At 40.9% G+C, this 27,315-nt stretch overlaps 1 protein-coding gene across 2 annotated transcripts; it reads left to right on the forward strand.

Moving 5' to 3' along the window:
• The first annotated feature begins 7,525 nt into the window (after positions 1-7,525).
• On the forward strand, positions 7,526-26,714 carry SNAPC3 (small nuclear RNA activating complex polypeptide 3). Of its 2 annotated transcripts, none has more exons than XM_064641047.1 (9): positions 7,526-7,781; positions 14,313-14,390; positions 15,634-15,718; positions 17,701-17,805; positions 18,314-18,463; positions 21,585-21,667; positions 22,896-23,060; positions 24,090-24,197; positions 25,854-26,714. In XM_064641047.1, the coding sequence occupies exons 1-9, from the start codon at positions 7,561-7,563 to the stop codon at positions 25,999-26,001; spliced, it is 1,143 nt and encodes a 380-aa protein (XP_064497117.1). In that variant the 5' UTR covers positions 7,526-7,560; the 3' UTR covers positions 26,002-26,714. The 2 variants fall into 2 exon arrangements, with proteins under 2 accessions (XP_064497117.1, XP_064497118.1); XM_064641048.1 differs by lacking the exon at positions 7,526-7,781 and adding an exon at positions 7,853-7,969.
• The last annotated feature ends 601 nt before the right edge of the window (positions 26,715-27,315 follow it).

Here is a 27,315-nt window from a genome sequence, read left to right on the forward strand (position 1 = left end):
GTAGTGCAGCACAGAAAACAGCCTAAGAGGCCTGAAACACCTTTTTCGGGATGTCCCTTTAGTACTCAAGGCAATACGTTCATGTACAGGCAGACTGGCTTGCCCTCATGTTGATAGTTAGGAAGCCTGTCACTGACATAATGGGAGAGCCTGACAGCCTCAGTGGAGTTTCCTAATTAAAAGTCTAACTATATACAACAGGTGCTCTTATCTTATCTGAACCTGCCTGAAGCAGAATTTTCCCAGTCAGTTTTGTTATCTAAACAATGCTATGTTACTCATAATCTCCTCACTCGGGATACCTCAATGAATGGCACATAAAAGAAGAAAACACAGCATTCATCCACTTCAGAAACTAATCTGCTGTAAGAGACCAACAGGCACAAAGAAAGTTTGCAAAGCAAACTGAAAAATTTTCACACTCAGCTTTTATGCCAGGTGCAGACACTTATGACCAAAAGGCTGTCCAGAAGGTACTCTGTTCACTGACTGTTGGTAGGAGGAGAATGAATGTAGATGGACAATCTCTGGCACTCATTCTGGCAAATTGAATATACATTACTTATTTTCCCCCCAAAAGGCAACAGCCTGCTTTCAACAGAGGTTGTATCATCAATTGGTGTAACAGGAAGCCCTTTAAATTGCACAAAAATTGTTGCTAGGGGTAATTTGTGGAGATGGTCAAAGGCTAAGATGGGGGCAAGACCCGCAGGTGCTGTCAAGAACAATAATCATCAGGCTTAAATAGGGCTGGAATAGGGAGTTACTCCTCAGTAGGACCTGACTGCTGGCACCCTGGGCAGAACATTGTGCCACAGCTGTCTACTCAATAAAATAACTGCCTCCACAATAATTCTGTCCTCTTTCTTCTACTTGCAGGACAAAAAGGGCTACTTGTTCACAACTATGACACTTGGGGGAGAAAAATAATTACAAAAAGGAATAAATAATAGTTTGTTATCTGACAGATGAAGTACATACTTTAAAGATCAACAGGAACTTCTATATGTAGATTTGAATGTCAGAAAAACAATAAATGCAATATAGTCAACAGGCTACATCCATCTCTTTGAGAGGGCAACTTGACCACAAAAGAATAACAAAATTTATGGTGTTACAACCCTTCTGGAGTGGTGAGAATATGCCCTTCAGTTCATCCTCTTCTCATTTAAAAAAGGCAACAAACAGCCATGTCTGTTTTCAAGTCAGTCTCTGTTCAGAATAATTTCTTTCCTTTTCTGTGTTTTTTTGTTTTTTTTTTTTAAATTATACCAAAGTGTACAGATAAATATCTGGTGATGATAGCACAAAATAAGTACAGGAATTACCTAACTGGCACATTGACATAACTTTCTGAAGGTAAAGATAGAAGGATGTTATTTATTTCTCAAATGTCCAGGCAAATTAGTTGAATTAGGTCCTTCGTTTAGGTTTCACAACTAAACTATAACAATTCAAAACAGGATTATTTTGAGATAGGTATAGTCTTGTGTATATCCAAGCCAATGACATTTACACTGATATAAAATGCATCTTACTTTTCTTTGAAAGATATTCAAGAAATAAACCAGGACAACTTCTTTTTCCCAGAGAAGTAGAGTGTATTTCTGTGATCTGCCCTCCAAACCTATAAAACAGAAAACAATGAAGTATAGAGTTATGTCACAAGGTTCCCTTCATACTCTGTAAAGGAAAGTTTAAAATTGGAGGGAACAGTTATGCATCGTGCAAATGAAAGATTTGTTACTGAGTCTTCAGGTAAAGGGAGATGATGGATCAGATAAGACATCTTGCAGAAGCTCAGCTTTAGTCCTGCTTGGTGTCTCATAAAATCTTTGCATGCTTTAACTAGGAAATACTTCTTCTAGAAGGAAAAAAGTGCCTGGAAGAAGTTTATAGTTCCTTAGCTCTTAGTACAAACACACTGGCAGTTTACACCGGCAAAGGGCTAAGTAATTCTGTTGTAGAGCAAGCTAGCCCTGCAAATCTGCACCTTTTCTGTACTGTTTCACCTTCTAAGGTAAACTGATATGTTAAACTGTACCAGCAAACACTTTCTTAGTCTTTTGTTAGATGTGTGAAACAGCTAGACTTGCAAAAGGTTCCTATGTCATAAGAAGTCTGTAGTTTGGCTGCAGGAAGTGAAGTTTCGTTGACTGTCATTGAGATGCAGATCAAATTTTCTGGAAAGAAGACTTAAAGTTTTGATAATTGAAAAATTTTGGCAAAAATTTCCTGGAAGAAGAATGTATATGATAAAGACTACTGTGAACCTTGAAAAGAAAGGCCACCATAGTGGATCAATTACTTAATATATCTTATATCTTTCTCACAATTTTTAAATTTTAAATGTCCCCAAGGCTGTGTTATTCCCCTGATGCAAGAAGCAATTCATGTAACATCCTATTCTTTTCAGGCATTGCCCATGACAACATTCCTCTACAACTAAATCTGAAAACTCAGTTTCACAAAGACTCACTTTTCACAAAATGAATAGTGTATCTGAAGAGGATTTGACTCTCAGGCACTAGGGAATAAAAACAGAGGTTCTCTGGTGTGTAGTTAATATGCAAAAGTGTTTCACTGCACAAACCAGCTTTGAAATGAGAGTGCTGGGAAATTACTGCTGGAGTATAAGTTTGGTATAACTATAGCAGATTGAGTTCTTGGCCAAAATTTTCTTTATGGCTGTGCTAGCTCATGGTTGAAAGTAACATACAATATACTCTACAACTGTAGATGGTGCCTGCTCTGTGATATTACTGCTGCTTTATGTCTGACTTTGTTCCTTATTACAATTATATACCCAAATTCAGCTGTCAGAATAATGTAGTTCAGCAACATTTAAGGCCTAAAGACTAGACCTCTGTTTGATGTGGTTTTGATTGTATACATCCCTGTCATCATCTTTCTCTTACACTTGTCTTCTTTAACTTTCATCAGTTTTAATGGCAGGCAGGAACAAGCATTAGAGATAGATGAAAACCCTTCAGGGAAATAATTCTAACTGCTAAACATTCATGAGAGGAAAGCATCCTGTATTCATTTGATTCTCAACTGGGTTATGTAAAAGCAATATTCAGACATGGAGTAGTTCAGAAATTACCAATAACAGATGTTTCCTTCCCTTTTTTTTTTTTAATTGTTTCTGTGTACCTTGAGTGTATCTTGTCTTTGGACAGAATTCTATTTTAGTTACACAGCTGTTAAATTGCCTGCAGTTTTTCATGTAATCTGTTTAAATAAAGATCTCTACAGAGCCTTTATGACACTTTGTTGTGTATTAATATTTTATTGTATTTATTGTAAAAGTAACATAAGTTATGTTTGTTCCAACAGTAACTACATTTTAGGAATGGATCATTCCTGTTCAGGTGTCATAGTAAAAGATGCTAGTGGCTAACTTTTAGAGTCTTTGATGCAAATATTGTTACATCCCCAGACCGTTGTTCACTGGTATGTTTGGAAGCAGTGACAGGTCAGACTTTGCTAGGCCTTCCCTTTTGTTCCCAGTCCTGGTGAACACCAGGCTGGCTGATGCAACCCTCTGTGAGATCACATTATAAACACTATGGCTTATCTTAGGCCAAATTAAAAAAATTTCATCCAGAAGGGCTGGGGAAGTGCTTTCAATTGGGTTTGATCAGTGCTTTGGGTGCTGCTGTCCAGAAGTCAGCTGCATCCTCAGAACAAAGCCCAGAAGAAGAGGGTATGACAAAGAAAAAACTGACAGCCGTTGAATCCTTATCTCCTAAAATTACAGCCCTGGAACCTTCCCGTATCTCTGTAATTGCTGTGCTGAGGCAATCAGGTTTAAAAGACAGTGACAGTGTTCCTTATCTGCTAAGGTACAAAGATACCATAGAGCTCACACCATAGCACATGGTGTGAGGAATGAATGTGTGAGTAATGAAGAAGGAGAGAGATAATTCTAAAATATTGAATAATAATAATGCTTAACAACAGTTTCCCAAAGGTTTTTTTTAACTACTTGCAAACATTAGGTTTGTTAGTCATGAAACTCTTATTGAAGCTTAAGTGATGATCATGGTGATTTTTCTGCATTGGAGTGGAAGCCCAGGGTACTTTAAATGGCTTTTGTAATTTCCATAATGTGGACAAGGGCTGAGAATAGCATAAAATCTGATTTATGATTGAGGCACAAAATTACCCTATAATAAGCATTACCATGTAATTATATTAAGATTGTGTCTATTAGAACAAGTACTATTCAATACTGCCATGGAATGTGGTTAGCTTCACCAATATCTATGTATTTCTGGGACTGTGTGAATTGAGAAAGGAATGAAGGGTGTTCCTTGTGATAAAAGACTAAGGGGTTTAGTCTTTCCTTTGACCATTTAGGACTGACTTTTCAGAATGGTTATATATCCACAGCATTTACTGACTGTAGCCATAGTTGTGCACATGAAAGCTCTGAAATCAGCCTCTTAAGCTCGCAGGATACCACTGTACTGCAGAATACAGGCTACCTCACTACTTCAGTAGTACATTAGTTACAATTTTTTGACTACTCTTGCATGTACAGTGCTCTTATTAGTTTGTCTTCCAGCTGTCTTTTGTACTATCTCCACTACTCCTCTAAGTCCACTGTTCTTTCAAAGCTTTTTGGATTTCAGCGCTTCTTAAAGAACTCAGCTTAATACCTGCCAAGTTTACACTGCTTGAGTTCTTCACACACCCTTCATTGCTTTACTGTTGAATTATTAAAGTCTGTCCAGCAGAGAAAAGTAAGTACCTCTTGGAAACGTTGAAATGCCCATGTGCCTTATGCCTAGTATATAATAAAGGGCAGATTAATTTCAAGCTATAAAAATAAATAGATCTCTTTGTTCTTAAGAGGATTTGGATTGAGTGGAGTGGCTTTGTAAGTATATGATTTCTTAGTATTGAAGATTGGAAATGAAACAGAAAACATCCATTCACAGCTAAAAATAATCAGCTTTAGTATTTTCAACTTAGCTGCTCCTTGAGCTTCTACTTATCCAGTCTTCCTGCTTGAGGTTTATGTACTTTACAGGTTTTTTTCTTTTTAACTAATACAGAAGAACTCCAAATTCAAGCCTGCCATGGCGAGAAGGAAGAGAGGCAGTGAGGGAAGTTCATAAATCTAACTGAAAAGCCCAAGAGGATTTATTCCAAAAAGCATGAACAACTGCAGCACAGCAGCCTCTTCCAAAGCACACTTGCCTCTGCACCATGGTTGGCAGTGACCACTCTCGTGCTGGGGAATTCTGTGACGTCACTTTGATGAGGTCGTACAAAAAAATTCAGGCCACTGATTTCCACAGTTTCATGTGTTTGGTTTTCCAAAGAAGATTTTTGAAACAAGTATCTTATTTCCTTTCTATGAACACTAAAAATTCCTGATACTTTTCTGGAAGAGTAGGGTTTAATCCTGCTGCTCTTGGCTGAAATTGCTCCTACATGTTTATATCAACAGTGTACTTAGAACAATAGAGCCCTGTCACTTCCACCCTAGATGTGGCTACATCAGATAAGTGATAGAGTGTTTTCCAATTTCAGGCAATGTTGCAAGTACACTAAGGGGAAAGGTATGTTCAGAATGTAAACAAAGCATAGGAGATAAAAACAAACATACAAAAGGCAGGCATGGTCTTGAAAATTGGAATGAGAATTCCTTATGGAACAACTAATAGGTTTCAGGGAGGATACAACAGGAAGTGAGGGCAACAGCCCTTAATCAAGAGCTTCCTCCAGAGCTGAGGAGTGTCAAGATCCACAGAGGTGATGGATGAAGAAAGCAGAGGGTGTAGCTGAAGAAGGGAACAGAGACTGTCAATACTTACAGGAAAAATGAGCTGAAGCTTAGCAGAATTTTCATAATGAGGAATAATAACTGCATTTAAGAGGCAGAGATGAGGGAGAGCTAATAAAGGAATTCAGCATTGAAATGCAGTGCAAGTATAAAGATACTTGCAGTACAAGTGTAAAGTGGGGAAGTTGGAAGGGCTTTACACCATACTGTTATTGCTATAACATGCAGAATACGCTTTTATATCATCTGGCTGGGCTATTACATTCTTATCTCTCCCTTTATTACTTTCCTTTGTGAAACTGCAGGCAAATGTCATCCTATCCTTTCCACACAGCTTGCAAAGACCCAGTTTCCTTTAATGAAATTTTTCTGGTCTTATCCTCACCCCTGGCTGCAACAACCCACCTGCTAACATGCCTTCTCTTTGAGTTTTATTTTCATATATAGAGAAGTAAGAGCTGGGGTTGTTCAGCACGGAGAAGAGAAGGCCTAAGGAGCCTTCATCATAGCCTTCCAGAACGTGAATGGGACTTAAAAAAAGGAAAGAGAAGGAGTTTTTATAGGCAGATAGTGACAGGACAAGAGGCAATGGTTTTAAAATGAAAGAGGGCAAGTTTATATTAGATGTTAGGAAGAAATTCTTTACTATGAGGGTGGTGAGGTGCTGGAGCTGTGGGTGCCCCATCCCTGGAGGTGTTCAAGACTGGTCTGGATAGGGCTTTGAGCAACTTGGTCTAATGGAAAATGTCCCTAACAATGGCAAGAGGAGTTGTAACCAGATGATCTTTAAGGTCTCTTCCAACCCAAACCATTCTGTGAGTCTGTGATTCCATGAATATTTTGGCCTGAAGCAAGTGCGAAGGTTGTGGTTCAACTGGTACGTGCAACAGGTATATCAGGTTAGCTCAATCCAGATTACTTCTGCCTCTTTCTTAACAGGTTGTGCTCATGGTAACTTCATCACACTATTCCAGTGGACATTCTAGGTGGTTGGCACGTGCTTTAATACGAGCAGTGCTAGTAAAGTAAAAGGTTATATATTTCATCAACCTTGTTCATCATATTATAAAACACCTTAAACGCTGTAAAAGGAAAGGTTTCCAAGGCATTTTCACTTTGAGAGGAAAAAATGTGATTTCTCAATAAAGTAGAATGAAAATAGGTCATAGCAGGGCGGGAGTCAGTCTCTTCTCCCAGGTAGCCAGCAATAAGATGAGAGGTCATAGTATTAAGCTGCACCAGGGAAGGTTTAGGTTGGGCATCAGGAAGAATTTCTTCACAGAAAGGGTGATGAGATATTGGAATGGGCTGCCCAGGGAAGTGGTGGATTCACCGTCCCTGGAGGTGTTTAAGGAAAGACTGGATGTGGCACTAGACCAGTGGCCATGGTCTAGCTGAAGTGGTGGTGTTAGATCACAGGTCTACGATCTGAGAGGTCTTTTCCAGCCTATGTGTGAAAGTGTTTGTACCCTGTAAAACCACGCACACGGCGCGGTTTTAATGACTTAAGAACTTTTTTCTTCCGTGGCTGCTTTGGTGTTTTGTTTTTGTGGGCTTTTTTTTTTTTTTTTTTTTTTTTTTTTTCTAGTGAACGCTGCCGGGCGCTTTTCCGCCTCGCAGCACCGCGTCAGCACCTCGGAGCCGCAGCACCCTCACCACTCCCCGCCCCTGGGGCGGTGCTCGCCCTTACCCCGCCCGGCGGCCCCGCCCGCAGCCTGTGACGCGCGGCGGTGGCGGTGCGGCCCGCGGGCCCGGCGGCCATGGCGGCCATGGCGGAGGGGGCGCCCGAGTACGAGTCGGCGGAGCTGTGCACGCGCGCGTTCCGCGTGGGCGCGCTAGGCCGCGGGTGGCGGCGGCAGCTCGGCCCGCCCGACCTCTCACTGGCGGCGGCGCAGGAGGAGAAGGAGGAGACGGACGCGGCCGTGGCGGCGGAGCTGGGCTGTGCGGCGGACACGGCGGCCGAGCTGCGTGCCGTCTGCAGGTGGGAAAGTCCCGGCTGTCTCCAGGCGGGGATTTACGGCGCCGGTGCGAGCGGGACGCCTGTGGCGGGAGGTGGTCGGTGCTATCCCTCAGATGCCGCAGCCGTTCCTCAGGAGAGGTGGGAGGTGCACGAGTAAACACGGTTCAGAGCAGCCTTTTCCGGGCCTGTGCCGTGTGTTTAACGCCCAGGTAAATCATAGAATGTTAAGGAGTCAGTGGACCTTACAGACCATATAAGTACTAACCCCCATGCTATGTGCAGGGACACCTTCCATCAGACCAGGTTGCTCAGAGCCCCATCCAACCTGTCCTTGAACACTGCCAGAGTTCCGACATCCACAGCCTCCCTGGACAAGCTGTTCCAGCGTCTGACCACTCTCACAGTAAAGAATTTATGCCTAATGTTTAATATAAATTCACCCTCTTTCCATTTGTACCCGTTATTCCTTGTCCTGTCACTACAATTCCTGACAACGGGTCTTTTGCTAACGTCCCTGTGGACCAGAGAGAAGGAAAACAGTTTTTTTGGAGGATAGTGCTCAACTGGTGGAAATTTTATGTTACAGTCTTGAATTTGTGACCAAACAGTTCAGCGCTTAAGAAGTTACATAGGTAAATACTTAGCAGCGTAGTACTGTTTGGGTAAAACTTAAAGTATCTGAACGTCTACGTGGTTTTAGGAAGCCCCAGTTGCGAAATGAAGCATATACCTTATATAAAGAAATAAGTTCATATTAACATGGAATCATAAAATCACAGAATGGCTTGGGTTGGAAGGGACCTTAAAGATCATCTCATTCCAACTTCCCTGACATGGGAAGGGGTGTCAACCACTAGAACAGGTTACTCAGAGCTCTATTTAGCCTGTTCTTGGTTACTTCCAGGGATGGGGCATCCACATCATCTCTGGGCAACCTGCTCCAGCACCTCACCACCCTCATAGTAAAGAATTTCTTCCTAATATCTAATCTACTAAACCTGCTCTTTCAGTTTGAATCCCTTGGAAACATCATTTAGATGAGTTCAGATAGCTGGCAGCATACAGTACCTGTTGACCTTCTCTGGGTCCTTAGTTCCCACTGACCTGTTTTATTCAGGGCTGGTGGTGAAGTCAAGAGCTATGCAAGTGCTTTATGTGGGTTGAAGCAGCAGCGTGTAACATGCTATTGCTGGAAGGCTTTCAGGTCACATGGATAGTGAGACTCGTCTCTCACCTGTAGAAAAGGCCTGATTTCAGGAAGTAATTCCTGTAGAAAGCATCACATGTTGCGATTTATCTGCAGCTCATCAGTAAGGAAGATATGCCAGAGTTCTGTTCCTATCTGTATAGCTTTGTGCTTTGGCTGTCAGAATTCTGGTGACTAGCATAATTTTTTACCATTTAGGCTTAGTAGAAAGAGAGGCTGATATTACTTTTAAAGGAGTGTATTCTGCTGTGCAGGAACTTTGGGAATTGTTCTCTAAGCTCTCCCAGTGTAGATGGGATAGTCTCTTGATTGCTCCTGTGCTGCAGCTTATTCTCTGCAGTGATCCTGTCTGTTGATGTTTTCATTTGAATTCCAAGCTGGTCTTCCATGCTTTCTCTATTTTTCCCTGCATTCATTTTGCTTTTTTCTTCCGTTCTGCTTTCTTCAGTTTACAACTGCTGCATTTCACCTGCTGTCTGCATTTGCTGGTGTTACAGAGCAGTGCTGTCTGATGCTGTGTGTACAGTAAAGAGTGGTTATTTGGGAAAAAGGACTGGCAGTCTATGAGGTGGAGAGAACTGATATTCTGACAGCTAAGTTTGTTGGCTTTGCAGGAGAATGAAGATAAACCTGCACATCCTGGTGTGACCTTTCCCCTGCGCAGGCTGGAAATCCCAATCCCTAATCTTCATGTACTTTTGCTTTTAAATTAAATAGCCCTAGCCTCTTGAGTCTCTCCTTAGCGTTGGCCAACCTCAAATCACTACCTCTGATCCCTTTCACTTGCCTGCTCTGAGCTGCTCATATTCCTCCCCTGAGGAGAGATGAGAACACTGGGCTACACCAAGATCTATTCTGTGATATCCTGGAATCACATTATTGGCATAAATATAACTTTATAGGTGCTGAAATGAACACATGCTGGATATAAACACAGATTTTTCTGACTATGAATTATTTCTAAGGGAACTTCTGACAAATTAAGGAGGTTTTCTCTGGGTAGAAGAGAGAGAAGATGTGGATACTCCTAAATCTATTTTTAAAAGTGTTAGATTAAGAGAATCTTTCATGGACTCAGAATGAAGTTTTTCAATATCCATAGTTAAATATTATTTAGAATATAGTGACATAGTGTACACTTAAGTATTCTTGACAATTCAGAGTCTTCTGGTGAGGAGCAATGGTGTAATGTTTAAATGCTGTTTAACTCTTTGGGCATCTCAGTGTGTTGTGGTTGTTGTTGGTTTTTTTTAATTAATTTATTTTATTTTCTTCTATTTTTTCCTGTAAAACATTCCTGCAAACAGAATACAGGAAGAAATTTCCTTCTTCACTCATTTGCATTTGACTCAGTAAGAATGCCTTCCGTATTGCTCAGGTTGTATGCAAATAATCATTATGGAGATTGGTTGCATTTTCACCAGATTTTGGTGAAAATGGTGTCCTTAGCTAGGAAATTCCATCAGTAATTCTCTTAAATAACCAAAGTGTCAGGAGAGTAAAGTTCTAGGTTTTGTTCAAATGTCTCAGTGGTCTGTGAGTGAAGTTTGCCTTGGGATTCATTGTTGGTATTTGACTGAGTGAAGTCCTCAAATGTTGGAGATGCTGAGTTATGTTACTTTGTTTTGTCTTCTGTGTGATTTGTTGTGTGCATGTATGGGGCAGGCTAAGCCTCAAATCAGTGTGGATTTTAGGTGAGGTGAGGCGAGGCTTGCAGGTACCTTATTTCCCTTCAGTCCCAATGGACCTTCTTGTTTTATTAGAAAGGGTAGTTGTAAATATCTCTAGGGATGTGTTATAAAGCTGCATTAAGGTAGCATTAACCTCTTAACGTATTAGTATTTAATATCTTGTGGTATTAGTGTCTCAAAGGTGATGAAAGTACTCCCTTTAAAATAAGTACAATATAAGGAGTAATATGAACACTGTATCTTCTTATTACAAAAGTACCAGGCCAAATACTAAAATACCTTTGAATTTCTAAAACTGAGAAAAATCATTGTGCTGCTAGAATATTCTGAGAAAACTAAAGTCACAGTGATTAAAGGCTTCATTGGTAGTCTGTTTCCTTGTCCACATTTCCACAGAGTTGCTTCTGGGCTTTTTATTTCTAGCCACCTTAAAGTATCCTTCAAGGAGACATAAATTCATGTAACACTTTGCATGTTTTTTTCAAGTGAGATCTTCAGTGATTGTTCCTCATCACTTACACTTCACCTTGAGTTCCATTAAACAGTTTGGCAAATGCTTCCACCTCTGTGGTAGTGGAGTGCTCTGAGTGTATTTGTCTTGCATAGAGAATAGTCTCTGTAGAGACACTGTACTGTGCCTTGCTTGTGGCAGTCAGGAGTGAGGTGTGACCAGTGCAAACCTTGTGTTGCCTGCACTTCTGTCTCAGGTATACGGCACTGATTACTTAGCCGTAATTTCTGGAGGGTTCAGCATATAATTTCCATTTGTAAAGCCTGGTTTCCTCAGGACCGTGGACCACATATTGGCTATGTGGTTCCATTGGCAGCAGTGGAGTTACTCAGGAGGATCTCCAGCGTGGCCTGTGTGTAAGGCCATACTGTAGCATAGCCTTTCAAGGCTTCAGTGCACATGATTACAATTCATATGTAATGAATTATTAGACTGAACTTTAATGATGGCTTTTCCTTCAGAAATTGAGGGTTTCTGACTTTTCAGGAGTGAGAAATTGTGCTATCAGGGCTTAGAAGGGTCCACGGAACTTGTCAGAGGTTCAGTGGCAGTTCCTCTTTGCACTAGCTACCTTTCTGTCCTTACAAGGACAGAGAAGAAGCAGCTTACATGCCCACTACTTTACACAGTGTTGTAATTCCCTGCTTTCTGGGGAATGTTAGTTACTTTCCTGAGGCAGGCAATTAGTGAGCACGGTGTGGATGTGACAGCCAGAAATCCCTGGCCTCTGGCAGTGGAAGGAAGGAAAGCACAAGTACTGATGGTGAGTTCTGACATTGTATGGACAGAAGGGAAATGGGAAACTGTCACCTTTGTTGCAAGTGAAACTTCACAATGATAGGTAATAGACATTTTCAATGCAAGTAACATATGTGATGTTTAAAGAACTGAATACATAGTCATTTCTTCAAAATGTTAGGTCTTCAAGTGACAAGGGCTCTTTGGTGAATGGGATCACTGATCCACATGCAGGAAGACTTAAATAATCTAGACATGCTGTCAATTCTACAGAAAGGGTGAGTTGTGAGTCACTTTGTGCGTTGGGGGATGTGCTTTCCTTCATTAGGTGAGCTGTTCATAACGTGACTCTATGCTGCATGGAGAATAGCGCCATTTGAAAGGCTAGTGTTCTCCAAAGTGCTGTTCTCCTTCTTTATGTTAGTTAAATTACTGTTTCTCAGCTGTGGTACATTCTGCACTTGATACACGACTCAGTTGTCTCTGCCTCCACTTCCTCAAGTGAGAATCTAAGTTGATTCTATTTCCAGGAGGTTGTAGCTGATTGCTGCGTAGTTCCTTTTAAAATAGTGCTTCTGAATGAATCCCCTTTTCTCAGTAACTTAAAAAAAATTATTTTCTGTTTGGGATGAAATCTGTAAAACAGAAAGGTTAAAATTTCATATACAGTTGGATGGTAAGAGACTAACTAAACAATAATAAATTCAAATTATTGTGAATACAGAGTGACTCTATTAGCTCCTTAGAACAAGGCCATCTACCCACAACCAAAATTTTGTCTGACTTTTACTTATTGTCAGCTGATAACAGTTGATTCCAGACTTCTATTTCTCAATCACGGCATATTCCTGTGCATTTTGACTCTACAGGGTTATTCATTACTTCATTCATAGCATTGTTGACATGGGGAACATTATAAGATTATAATGAAGACAAATATAATGAAATAATAAATTGTATTGAGAATAAATGCTACAGTTCAAACGTTTTTCCTGGACTTCACTAGTCATGTATTTGTCCCATAAAGAAATGGGTTTGCACAAGAGTTTGCTGGGATTCAAACTGCAGATCGACTTAGGCAGTGGTATAAGCCCTGCCCTTATATAGTGTGCAGAAGTGGAGAGACAAAAGCAATCAAGTCTGATTCAAAGCAGGTGGAACTTCTCTGTTTTAAATATTTTTTTCTCAGACTATTTTTAAGCTTGAGATAAAATTCTTTTGTGATTAATAGAAAATGCTGCTGGGAAGGACCGCAGAGGGAGGGATTGCATATACTGTTCCCCTGAATCTGGTGTGCAACACTGTACAACCTGAAATGGGAATCCATAAATGGAACCCAGTGGTGAAGCTGCCTTCGGGTTCCTGCTTCTCATACTTCTGCCATTCCACAGACCATGAGAAATCAAAGAGGATAACTCTAGATTTAGATTGGTTATTAGGAAGAAGTTCTTTACTATGAGGGTGGTGAGGCACTGGAACAGGTTGCCCAGAAAAGCTGTGGAATGCCCCATCCCTAGAAGTGTTTGAGGCGAGGTTGAATGGGGCCCTGAGCAACCTGGTCTAGTAGAAGGTGGCCCTGCCGTTGGTGTGGGGGTTAGAGCTATATGATCTTTAAGATCTCTTCAACCCAAACCATTCCATGATTCGGTGATTCTATGAAACTAATACTGTCTTTGAGTCAGAATTACTCTGTATGTTTCTAAAAAGGAAATTGATATTATTAATATGACTCATCTGAAACCTGCATCACTTAATCTGTTTGTGGACCTTTGCAAACACAAGAAAAGTGAGGATGAAAAGGGGCTGAGGATGGAAAAGAGGATACAAGGTAGAGTGGACCTGTCGCTTCTGGCAGAAGTATTGTCTTACTCCTACTGGAAGAAATGGGGCATAATTAGTGCCTTAATAGAGCTACAACAGTTCATGTAAAAATGGTGGCTTGCCCATGTTTGTACTGGAGCAGGGGTGTTAGCTTTGCCATACACATTGAGGTTCTTAATTTGTTTCAGTTGAATCTCTTGTGCCATATATCATCAGAACATCAGAGTAGGTGCACGAGATTTGAAAAAGTGGCATTTTTACTTCATACAAGGTATTGGACGCACATTTTGAACTTAGAGGGCTTGTTAAACCTCTGGAGACAGCTGTGCTCCATTAAGACAGAATGCAAAATAGAGATAGGATTTACCCAATCTCTGTGAAAACCAGATATAAAGGCCAGGACTCTTTGTCTTCTGGTTCTTTATCTTAACAACCATACTGCCCTTTTGCCCTGATTTAGGCTATAAAAGCTATATCTTGTTTATTCACATTTTGCTCTCTTTTTTCCTTTTAAGGATAGATTAACTGATTTTTGTAATGAGGTGAGAAAAAATGTATATTAATTATTTTCTTTTTTGTTCTAGCATTGATATGTTAATGTCTTCTGATAAAGAAGAGGACCCAGATGTTATTTCTGAAGATAGCAGTCTGCTAACTCTTCGGTATGTTGTTATGGTACACTCACACTACCCTTATTTGGGGTGGAGTTGAAAACAAGCACAGAAGTATGGCTGGCTGCTTGTTCTCTTTCCATACAATGGTGTGTTTTCTGAGAAAGTGTGCAGAAAAACTCTAAGGCCAGAAACACCAGATTGTGATAGGATAATTGGTGTGAGTCTTCTGCTTGAATGTTGCCTAGGAATTTTTTATTAAGATATATAGAATGTTCCATCTTTGGAACATAATGGAAAAGCTTAGGATTTCTGGACCTAAATACTTCTGAAATAACAAACTAAGTTTGGAGCATGCAGAGGACTTCTCATTATCATGTGAGTGAGGTTCCTCCAAAGCCTTACGAAAGAAATCTGTAGGTTTTGCCTTTATTAACGCAAAGTCACATTGAAACAGCCAGAGTGTTAAGTACTGATGCAGTAACCAGATAACCTCTTTGTCTGAACCCACTCTGTATGGAATTCATTGATACTACTAGTGCATTTCAGAGGTTAAGCAATATATATTAAGTTTCCATCAGTTAGAGAACTTTGAACTCCTACTTGGCCAGTTCACAGATTTGCTGTACTTTACATAGTACTGATGTAAAGAAATATGTTAAGATTGTGATCACTGTTAAGTCTGATTGTTACTGAAAACCATTAGGAAGGTTTAGAGGGTAAGTAGACTTGTCCTGGAAGTTAAGGATTTGTTCATGCAGTGGTTAAATATATGTATTTTAGTAGGTATTCTGTGTATGATACTCTTTTTTGTACGAATGCTACTGAAATTTTTTTGGGTTTTTTTAAAGTCTATGCCATGGGCCTGAGAATATTTGTGGGGTTTTTTTTCCTTGTGTTTTGCTTGAACATCAATCCAGGGTTTTTCGAAGTGTGGAAGGGATAGTTGAAACAGCTTCCTCAAAGGTAGCAAAGTGTTCTTTTCTAAGACAGCCTCTTCAAACAACATTTTGCTGTTATTTCTTGTAAATGTAAAACTGCCCACAAACAACCTGTAACTTGCACATAAGGGGAAGGAGAAACACAAGCTGAAGTCCACAAGCTAGCCTGTGCACTATCAGGTTTTATGAGAATCGGGAGACTAGTATTTTAAGTTAGTCTGTCATACTAAGACAGACAGGAATCTTGCTCTTTGACAGCTGCTCTGTGGTAGCTTGTGTCATTTAAAAATATACCTAGAGATTCTGCATGAAAGTTGTTGAATGAAATTTTATCTTGTGTTTCTGCCCCTCAGAATTAGAAAGAAGGCCTTAGAGAGGAGAGAAGAAACAATTATTGTGGATCGAGCTTGCAGACAAGAAACTCTTGCCTATGAGATGGTAAGTTCCCTGTCACCTCACAGGCTCTCAAGACAGCCAAAATCCAACTTCTGGTTGGTTTTTTTTTTCCGTCACTATGAAATGTACACTGAAAAGGTTGGTTTGCAGATACAAGTTTGCAGGTAATGATTAAGGTTAAAGACATTTTATAGAAAGATAAGATAGGAAGTCTGCTCCTTAGAGGTGATTAGAACCTAGTTAAGAAGGAATTCCAGCTCATTATCACTGTATGACTACTTTTATTTGGTTAATACTGAAGCCTTTTGTACAGGATCAAGTGTGCTGGGTATCATGTGAACTTATCATAGAGCTAGATAAAATACATAGTGTTTTTGCTCCTGGAGACCTGTGTTGGAAACAAAGCTTTAATGTGTTGGTGAGCTAGTTTCTGTAGGGCTGAAAGAGGAAGACAGTGCCAGCATGGTGGCAGTAAATTTCTAATTCTGAGCTTTGTAACGCAAGTTTTTCAGCCATTTTGAACTGTCAAGAAACAGGAGTGTAGTAATCAACCCCTCAAAAGGCATACTGGAATTTCTTTAATTGTGTTTAGTACCTTTTTTTTTATGATTTCCTCACAACCATTGAAGTCGTAAACAGGAAAACTTAATTTCATAAATTTTCGTAGATTCATAGAATCATTAAGGTTGGAAAAGTCATCTAAGATTATCAAGCCCAACCATTACCTTAACACTGACAGGTCTGCCACTAAATCATGTCCCTAAGCACCACATCTAAACATTCTTTGAACTCTTCCAGGGACAGCAAAGTGCTGAAGTCCATGACTGGAACAAGCAAGCCATGAATTACTGAAAAAATTAGGGACGGGGTATAGTGAGGAAGGAGCCTCATGTGACTCCTAAACATTTTTTCCCCTTGACGTTTCCTGGTCTGTCATGAGTTATCATGTTTCAGCTGTTCAGAGACCCAGGCACATTATATAAACAGCATGATGCAACAGCTGTGCTGTTCTCTTAGCCTGAGGAATATGTGACAAAATATTTGCAACAGAAACCTTCATAAAGGCTTTCAGTGAGTGGTGTCTTACTACTATTTCTGAAGAACGAGCACATGGTCAGTTATTGCATCCTTTAAGCAAGCAGTGGTAACTGGTTTGTGTGTCAGAGCTGGTTGGTGTCCTCGTACAGGATGAAAACAGTAAGAAATACAAGTTTGGAACGTCTTGCATGAAGAAGGGAGATGGAAGCATTAGAGCTCAAGTATCTCTGAAGTCTCATAAGAGTACATGTTCCTCTTACTAAATTTGAGGAACAGTCCATGCTACTGGAAAGTGCTTGTGCAGTCAGTATTTTCTCTTGATTTGTTGGAAAAGGAGGAAACCGCCACATAAAAGTGCCCTCTCTCATTCTTACAGCTGGGCTATGTCTTAACACAAAGTAGCATGGAAATGTAGAGATGCTTTTACTTCTTTTCTAAAACATAGTAGTGTGGCAAGGGCAGTTCTGGGTTTTGGGTTTGGATTTTGGAGAAATTGTGGCCTCCAGCTATGTCTAGATTCCCCAGTAAGAGGAAGTGTTGCACTAATTTTAATTTTCATGTACTTGTTCCTGTGGCTAGTTTCTAGGTTAGTGTTTCTCATTTTGAGGGTTGCAGTCTCCTTTTACATATGAAAGTATTCAAAGAGCATTTCAAAGCATTAAGCAGTGGAAGTTGGTAGCAGATGGGTTCCATGAGGGGAGATTGACAGCAGGCTCTAATTACTTCATGCAGGTCCTCTCCATAGCCAAGGAGTAGCCAGCTACCTTGTAGCAAAGCTGAGAAATGAAGGAACATGCTTGAAACTGGTAATTAGAGCAGTTTGTCACTTTGCCATCTTGGAGGAAGTGGACTGTTTTCAATTCAGAAGGCTACATAGTCAAAAATGAGTTGGTTAGAACAGCATTTCTCAGACTTTTATCCAGAAGCTATGATCTTTTTGTGGTTGACAATATGGTATATGTATGTGTATGTATATATTTTTCCAGGAGTCACATGCAATTGGAAAGAGGCCAGACAATCCAACAGATATAGTCGAGGAAGGAGAACTACTTTTAACTCTGAACATCTTCTATCCTGTTATATTTCAGAAGGTTGGTACTAAATTCTCTAGGTTGTATTTTGATGTCTGTTCCCTATTCAAGTAATATCTTGCTTTCCTAAGTCCACTGAAGATGTGTAGTAAACCCTTCAACTGTGGTAATTTCTTAAGGCTTTTCAGAATCTGGCTTTTATTCTGTTAGTGGTTTACAGAACAAAACTTTTACAGTAATTACTCAGTAGTTAATTTATTTCACAGAAAGCTCAAAATCTGAAACGAAATACATGAAAACTAAAGTAGTCTTTCTGGATTTGTTAAATGACCTCAGACCTTCTATCTTTCCTGCACTTTGCAGTGGAGAATGTGACTTTTGAGTTTCTGAATATAACTAATAAATGTCAGTCTTAGGGGAAGCTGAGGCTAGATGCTGTTTAAAATCTCATTCAGAGAAGTGATGCACCATATGCTGCCAGTAATGACCTTAAGCTGTCAACTGAAGACCAGTGCTGATGCTGACAAGTAATAATTTATCTGAATCTTGTATGCTGTTTCCTTTGTAGCATAAAGATCACAAACCCTATCAAACAGTCCTTGTACTGGGCAGCCAGAACCTCACTGAGCTGAGAGACTCGATTTCTTGTGTCAGTGACCTCCAGATAGGTGGTGAGTTCAGTAGTCAGCCAGACCAAGCACCAGAACACATCAGCAAGGTAAAACTTTCTATGTGGAAACCTCTACCTGTAAAGGAGTTTTGAAAACATACAGGAGAGAGAGAGATAAGAGTTTTGTTTTGTTGTTTTTTATTCAGCACTACATTCACCTGCATTGCCTGTTGGTTGCACTGCAAGTAAATAGAATCATAGAATCATAGGATTAGCTGGGTTGGAAAGGACCTCTGAGATCATCAAGTCCAACCCTTGATCCAACACTGCCATGGTTACAGACCATGGCACTAAGTGCCACATCCAGTCTCATCTTAAAAACCTCCAGGGATGGTGAATCCACCACTTCCCTGGGCAGCCCAGTCCAGTGTCTGATTACCCCCTCTGTAAAGAATTTCCTCCTAATATCTAACCTAAACCTCCCCTGGCAGAGCTTAAGACTGTGCCCTCTTGTCCTACTGCTGGTTGCCTGGGAAAAGAGACCAACCCCCACCTGGCTACAACCTCCTTTCAGGGAGTTGTAGAGAGTGATGAGGTCTCCCCTGAGCCTCCTCTTCTCCAGGCTAAACAACCCCAGCTCCCTCAGCCTCTTCTCAAGGGACCTGTGCTTGAGTCCCTTCACCAGCCTCATTGCTTTTCTCTGGATCTGCTTCAGCACCTCAATATCCTTCCTGAACTGAGGGGCCCAGAACTGAACACAGTACTCAAGGTGTGGCCTCACCAACGCTGAGTACAGGGGAAGAATCACTTCTCTGATTCTGCTGGCCACACTGTTCCTGATCCAAGCCAGGATGCCATTGGCCTTCTTGGCCACCTGGGCACACTGCTGGCTCATGTTCAGCTTCCTGTCAATCCAAACTCCCAGGTCCCTTTCTGCCTGGCTGCTCTCCAGCCACTCTGTCCCCAGCCTGTAGCGCTGCAGGGGGTTGTTGTGGCCAAAGTGCAGGACCCGGCACTTGGCCTTGTTGAACCTCATCCTATTGGAATCAGCCCAACTCTCCAGCCTGTCCAGGTCCCTCTGCAGAGCTCTCCTGCCTTCCAGCTGATCAATGCTCCCCCCCAACTTGGTGTCATCTGCAAATTTGCTAATGGTGGACTCAGTCCCCTCATCTAAATCATCAGTGAAGATATTAAACAGGACTGGGCCCAACACTGATCCCTGGGGGACACCACTAGTGACCAGCTGCCAACTGGATGCAGCACTGTTCACCACCACTCTCTGGGCCCAGCTCTCCAGCCAGTTCCTAACCCAGCACAGAGTGCCCCTGTCCAAGCCGTCGGCTGCCAGCTTTTCCAGGAGTGTGCTATGGGAGATGGTGTCAAAGGCTTTGCTGAAGTCCAGATAGACCACATCCACAGCCTTCCCCTCGTCCAGCAGGCGGGTCACCTGATCATAAAAGGAGATCAGGTTGGTCAGACAGGACCTGCCCCTCCTAAGCCCGTGCTGGCTGAGTCTGATCCCTTGTCCATCCTGTAGCATTACCAAGATGACTTGTTTTGTGCAATGTCAAGAAAAACATCGTCATTTGATATCTTTTCACCTTGCCAATCTTACGTTTTCAGCTCCTTCCTCCCCACAGTCAGACTTTGGAAGAGGCTGCCCAGGGAAGTGGTGGAGTCACTATCCCTGGAAGCATTCAAAAAATGTGTGGATATGGCACTTGGGGACATAGTTTAGTGCTGAACATGTGCATGAACATAGGCTGGGTTAATGGTTGGATTTATGATCTTAGAGGTCATTTACAACCTTTATTCTATGTCCAACCAATTCCTAGGAAGCAGGGTCTCACCATGCATAGTGGTTGCTTTGGAAGACAAATTCTTTTACCATGAATGGCCCCTGCCTCTTTCCCTCCGGTTCTCTTCCGATCACAGCATCATGTAACATGGGATAACCTTTGGGCCAATTTGGATCAGCTCTCCCAAATATATTCCCTCTCAGCCTCTTGCACAGCTCCAGCCCACTGGCCTTGGGAGGCCTGGAAGGACAGCCTTGAACTGTGCAAGCACTGCTCAGCAGTGTATTATCAACTCTACCTAGCCAAAAATGCAGAGCACGCACTACATGGACTTCTGTGAGGGAAGCTGACTCCATCCCAGCCAGACCCAGTGCACCTGATCAGGATACAAAGTACTTTTTGCTGAAATGACAGAGAATTATTGAAGTCCATGCACACACACACAAACAAACGCACAACCATGTCATGGGAGCACTCCCTGGTCACATCTATATAAACAAGACAGACATGCAATTTTGGAATGTCCAGTCACTTCTAGGGTCTCAGAAGAAAATCTAACACCCTTGAAAATTCTTCCTTAATTATGTAGCTTGTCACATGCAGACAGTCCATTTGTGCCATTCTCCTCTGTCAAAACAGTTCACGGCACTTGTACCAGCAGTGCAAGAGTCACCAGATTCCAAATTAACTCCAGAAGCTGAGCTAACCATTAACCTACTGTCACCATATTCTCCACTAACCCATATCCCCAAGTGCCACATGACACACCTTTTCAACATTCCCAGGGATGGCGATTCCACCACTTCCTGAGCAGCTTATTCCAATGCCTGATCATTGTCTACTGGTGGGAAATAGAGAATAAATCTCCTTTTTTTGCTTTTCTTCTGTATGCAACCTTCGCTTTTTCTCATTAAACTGCCTTTATCTCAACCCACAAGCTTGCCTGTTTTATTTTCTTTCTCCAGTCGTGTTGGGGAAGAGGAGTGAGAAAGCAACTGGGTAGCCACCCAAGGTCAACATCTTGCTAATTTTTTAAAAAATATTATTAATCTTTTCTAAAGTCAGTGCCATGCAATTACCTAATTTGTGCAGTGATGCTTATGTTCTTGTTTTATGTTTTTGTAGAAATCTGTAAATGCTATGATGGGGAGAGAAATCAGAGAAAAGCAGTAAAGTAACCTGTGGCTGGAGAACAGTATCAGCAGAGTAGCTGCATAGATGGCAATCATATAAGTCTAGTTGTCACATCAGCATTTAAAGTCAGTCCAAAACTTTTATTAGAAACCTGTAGAATGAGGTTTCTTAATATAATTTAGATACCTAAAATACTTGGATTTTTGACATGTTCTTGTTTAAGGTGTTTAGTCTCTCATAACACTAATGTTATGAGACACAAGTGTTATATATAAACAGTTCTCTCTCTCTCTCAGGATCTCTACAAATCTGCTTTCTTCTATTTTGAAGGCATCTTCTATAATGATAGAAGATACCCAGAGTGCAGAGATCTGAGCAGGTAGGTACAGTATTTGTAGACGTTGACTAAGAAAAACCTTAAGGGAAAGAAAATTTATTTAGTTCCTGTGTTTTAAATACTGGAATATTTAGAGTATAGAGTGGGAATGGACTTTTCATAACTGTCTTTTCAGGTTGAATTGATTTTTACATGGATGTTTAACTTTACTTGCCCTACTTATTCCTTCCATTCACTTCCTTTTTGAAGAGTACAAATCCATTTTTTTACTGCATATCCTGTTTTGCTCTGTTGGGATGGGATTGCTGTGGAAGGTGGCAGATACCAGTTTGTACTGACTTTTTAAGTGCCCTCCCTAGTTATGATGACCATCAAAAGACTGTGAGGTAGAAGATGGGTCAGAGAGACAACAGGCTCAGCTGTGTGAAAGTTGCTTGTTCTGCTCAGTCTTGAAAATATGCTGAATGCCTTCACAATAAAGTCAACACTGGGACTGTGTGACTGTTCAGAAAAGAAATCTGAGATTTTAAGGAAGTATGGACTTGCTTACACTTCTGAGATTTAGGAGATCAAAATGTTTAAAATGGCTGGTATGGAAGAGCTGAGTTTGGACCCTGTTGTTTTGCCAGACTTGTTGTGTGACTTCAGAGAAATTAGTTATTTTACTTCTCTTTCTGTCTATGAGCAACATAGACAGAAATGATCTTTGCAGAAAGGCTTGTGATAACAAACACAGCTTGTAGAACTGAAGTGCCTTGTATGTAGGAGTGTACTTAAAAGCCAAAAAATAAAGAGTGGCCAGTGCCCTTCCAGTGCTAAATTTTGAAAATGTAACTGTGCAGTTGTCAGCTTTATGTTTCTCCTTGACAAAAACAAACCAAAAAGTTTTTTAATACTTTAAAACAAAGTTATTGACCAAAGGAACCAAATAACTTGCTAGTAAGTGGAATTATTGGACTGCTTGAGAAGTGTTGTGCTGCAAACAGTCTGACCTGAGTGGGTGCCATCAGGAGCATATGCTGACTAGAACTCCTCAGGAAACTCTCTGGTGGGGATTTAAAGGCAGATGTTCCACAAGAGCAGTGCACAGTGCTGTGGGGTTGTGGTATTGCTGTGAAATCACCTTCAATTATTAAAATATGTTGTCAGTTGTTTTGATTTATGTCATTTAACTGGTCTCAGTGAAGAGTCTTGCATGTCCCTCAAGGCATCTTTTTCTGTGCATTCACAGTTCATAGCATTCCTATGCTGATTGCCTTTCTGTTTTCAGAACAGTTATAGAGTGGTCAGAATCTCATGACAGAGGCTATGGAAATCTTCAGTCTGTTAAAATGGAGGACTATGTATTTAATGATGTGTCCCTTAAAATTGGCTTTCCATACCTTTTCTGCCACCAAGGGAACTGTGAGCACATAATTATAATCACAGATATAAGGTAAGTTACTGTTCTTTTGGGAGTCCTTATGCAAATGAAAGCAAGCCTTCTGTGGACAAACTTCAGACATGAAATGCCAAATATTTGTTTGACCAACTTATTAGCTTTAAGATTATTCTGCTGCCTTCTTCAGGGCTTATTAAAATTTTTATTCCGTATACATGTGAGTATCTCTGAAATAGAGTAATCTTCCTTGCTTTTTGTTTTCATCTGCATAAAAAGACTGCTTCCTAATTAGCATGGTATGACTGCTATACGACAGGAATGGCACTCACAGGGGAAAGCTCTTTTTATGCGGAGCCAGAGTGTGGCAGATGTACATACTGACTCTGGAATGGCAGGGAGCGGAATGGTGTAGGCTCTGGCTGGACTCAAATGGACTAGTTAGTGTGAGCTTAAAGCTAAGGGGCAGGAACTGAAAAGGGAACAGAGGAGTTAAAATAGTGGGCTGAAGTGGATAGGCAGGAAGGAGAAGGAGGTGGTGGTAATGACTGTGAGGTGGCACCACATCAACAGTAGAACAATGGTGTATACTCTGCTCAGTGCATTACAGGTAGAGAGCACTCCTTGGATTGCCTGTAGTGCGTGACAGGTCATTTTCAGTTCCCAGGAGCCTGATGTACCAAAGCATTGATAATATATGGTGCCTCCCAAGAGGAATACAACCCAAAGACTGGTATAGGTGTTGCAAGTAGATGATCTCAGGATTATGAACCTCTAGAGATTCACCTGGTAATAGTCTGTTAGCCTGTGTAGGAGATAAAAGCTTTGAAAAGACCATATACAGCAGATGATCTGAAGACTTCTGAGTTACTGTGCAAACCGAGTTTACTTGTGACCATAAAATCCACAGATGGTGCAACTAGCAGTCTATCTCCAAATTTTCTTCTGTGTCAAGGAATGTTAAGCAGAAATCTAGTCAGAGTTTACACAGGAATTTAAATCATACCATATTCAATGTCTGTGCTTATCATCAGATAAATTCCAGTGTGGCAGAGTCTTTATTGTATATTATGTATTTCCCTCAAGGCTCATTCATCATGATGACTGTCTGGACAGGAACCTATATCCCTTGCTAATCAAGAAACACTGGCTATGTACCAGAAAATGCTTTGTGTGCAAAATGTACACAGCAAGGTATGCTACATTCTCGATTCTATTATCTTCTTAAATAAGTCTCTCTAGGTGCTGATAAAGTAGAAATCAAAGCTCTGTATGTATTTCATAATAATGATAATAATAACCTTCACTCTTTGAGCAGTTCTCTCTCTAACTAGGAAAAGGCCTCCTGCAGGTAGCGTTCTTTTGGGGTTGATGATTCAGGAGGTTCAAAAGAACTAAAATGATGAAAAGGCTAATTATTTGGCTCATATTGTGTTGCATACATAGAGCTCGGCTCTCAATCAGTTACTTTTGAAAATAATGCTGCATTTTCCCCCTTTGCAAGACATGTGTTGCAAATGCATTTACCAGAAGTCATACAGAGCTTTTGTTTAATCTAGCATCTAAGCAAGAATAGATCTGTCTAATATAGTAAGATCTAGAGATTTTTAAAAGGCATGCAACTTTTTCCACAGGAAACTCCTAACCTCTACCTGAAAACTGTCTGCTCTGTAGTACTTGAAGGAACTTCTTGTGATGCAGATTTTCTGCAGTTAAGAGAGGAGTATGTGAATATGGTGTTCTTTATGCTCTTTAATTTAGATATGAAAAAGACTTTAATAGACAGTGGAAATTCCTCTAAAGGAGTTTCATAGACTAGGCTGGGCTCCCTGATTTTATAGGTCTGAAAGATTTATTTGCAAAATCACCTTTTGCCCTTTTTTTTCCCCCCAGGGTAGCTTATGCTCTCAGCCTTAGTTTGACACAGCAGCTGCATCTTTGCTATCTTGCTCGTTTGGCCTTAGACTTCCCTGGAATCAGGCAAAGAGCCAATTCCCTTTGTGGTGGGAGCCCATCCTAGTGTTCCTAGCAGAGCCCCTAGGATGCCATTACAAGTGGCTGTAATCTGGGAGGCATTTGGCCATAAGGGGAGGTGGAGCCAAAGGTCAATATGGTGGAAAGATGGGGTGGGGAGGGCATTACCAGAGGTGGTGTAAATTCATGAAATTAAAACCAGAATTATGCACTAAGCATAAGTGAGGACATGATAAACCATGGACAGCAGAGCTGCTTTGGCTGGCTGTCCTGTGTGTTCTAATCTTTACAGATAGCATCTGTAATCACTACAGCTGTTAATGACCTTTAGAGTCAGAGCATAAATTAGTTGCTCAGTGACATGGCAGGCCCTCCTTTTACATGTTAACTTGTGTTCATGGTAACTTCAGTGCTTGTGGAGTGTGCAGCAGTCCTCTCCTTCTTTCTTGTCTGCATCATCCAGGTCCTACTTTTAGACTCATAAAGGATTTGGTTACTTCTCAAAGTAGTTTAGGTCAGTCACGTCTGCTCTGTATCACAGTTTCTTACATTAATGGAAAACAGGGTGACTTAAATGGCCACAGGGTGAACAGAAGATTCCTTTTAATTTTTTATTCTGAGGCACTCTACCAGCTACGCAGGTTTGAGGAATTCCTCAGAAGTGCTGCTGTAGTAGCTGGGATTGACAGTGAATGGATGTGGAGTTTGGAAATAAGCTCTGTGCCTGGGGTGGGAAATATGCAATATTGGTAGTACCTGCTCTGTATAATATTACTGGTGTTTGGTGCTGCCATCCCCAACTGTAAGTAAAATGTTGAGATGTTTGTCACAAATGTGTTGGACTCATGAAAAACACTTGTGTTTTGTAACCTGCAGGTGGGTAACCAACAGAGACAGTCTGGCACCAGAGGATCCTTGTTTCTTCTGTGATGTTTGTTTTCGGATGCTCCATTATGATGCAGAAGGCAATAAACTGGGGGAGTTTCTTGCATATCCTTATGTTGATCCTGGGATTTTCAACTGAAACTGCCATGTGCCAGAGTGAATTCAGTGAAAACTACATTGTTGAATCTGTTGCTCTGGCTGTTAAAACCACTGGAGAGCTTGAGTTTTGAGCATACTGCTGGGTTTTGGGTTAGGTTTGTAACCCTCTGCCCTGAGGTGGAAGGAGCCCTTTGCACTTGAAGTCTTTCTGTTATGCTTTCTAAGTATGATTGTAAAAGCTAAGTCAGCATGGAAAAATATAATACACTTTTACAATATTACAGCGTTTTGGAGACTATGGACAAAAAATAGATGTTTAAGAAGAGAACGCCTGGCAAAAGAGCCATGATTTTGAGGAGTTCTGTGCATCCAAGGATCTGTAAACCTCCCAGGATGAGAACATGGACATCTTACCTTGAAAACTCATCATCTATGAATAGGGGGGCAGGGCACTGAATTTGTAGGGAGGAGAATGCTTTCTGAGAAAGCAGCTCAGAATTACGGTTAAATTCTTGGATCTTGCCTGCAAATGGGGGTGCTTGCAATCTGTAAGCTACTGCTGTCCATGGTTTGTGACTCTGAGGACTCATTCTGTGAAGAATAAACTACATTTCACTGATTAATGAACTGTAGCCTGCCTTTCAAATAATTTTGTTAACTGTTTACAGTGCACAGTGTTCACTGTGCACTTTTTTTGAAGTATTCTGTTACTGTAAGTAATGATGTTTTTTATTAAAATGTGACCAATTTGTACTTCCTGTAGTCTGATGTTAAACTGAAGTTCTGTCAAGACAGAATGTACTTTTTTTTAAAGTCTTCTGGAGTTAAGAGGATTATTACTGGAGTTCTTTGCAGTTTAGGAAAGTTTGTAGTGCTAACTGCTTTTCTTTTGAAAACCTGAGCTAATTCTCATTAGTGTAAAGACAGCCTACTCTGACAATCTGCATACAGCAAAGTGACAAACTGAATTCTGTTCAGGTCCTGTAGCTGCAGATTCTTCCAGAGCTTACTTGATTATCTTAGATGTCCTGAAACAAAGGTATCTTGAGCATTTGCAGGACTCCAGTGATCACTCATATACCTGTCTACTTTCTGGTGGTGTATTAGGTCACATGAATATAAATCTGTGCTGTTTTTAGGAACAAAAGAAAAACGGTTAGTTTTTTTTTTTCTGCTTGTAAGCCAGCCAGCTGTTGTATTTTAGCAAATTAAGCACTGATAACAGCAGATGGTGATAGTTCTTTTATCCTACAGGAATCTGCAAAAAATGGAGTACCTTATAAGTGCCTCATAAGCTGCTACTCTTCATCTTTCCCCCACCTCCTCCTCTTTCAGCTGTCTCCCAGAAATATAT

The sequence above is a fragment of the Pseudopipra pipra genome, chromosome Z (genome assembly GCF_036250125.1).
Source record: "Pseudopipra pipra isolate bDixPip1 chromosome Z, bDixPip1.hap1, whole genome shotgun sequence".
Taxonomy (NCBI): domain Eukaryota; kingdom Metazoa; phylum Chordata; class Aves; order Passeriformes; family Pipridae; genus Pseudopipra; species Pseudopipra pipra.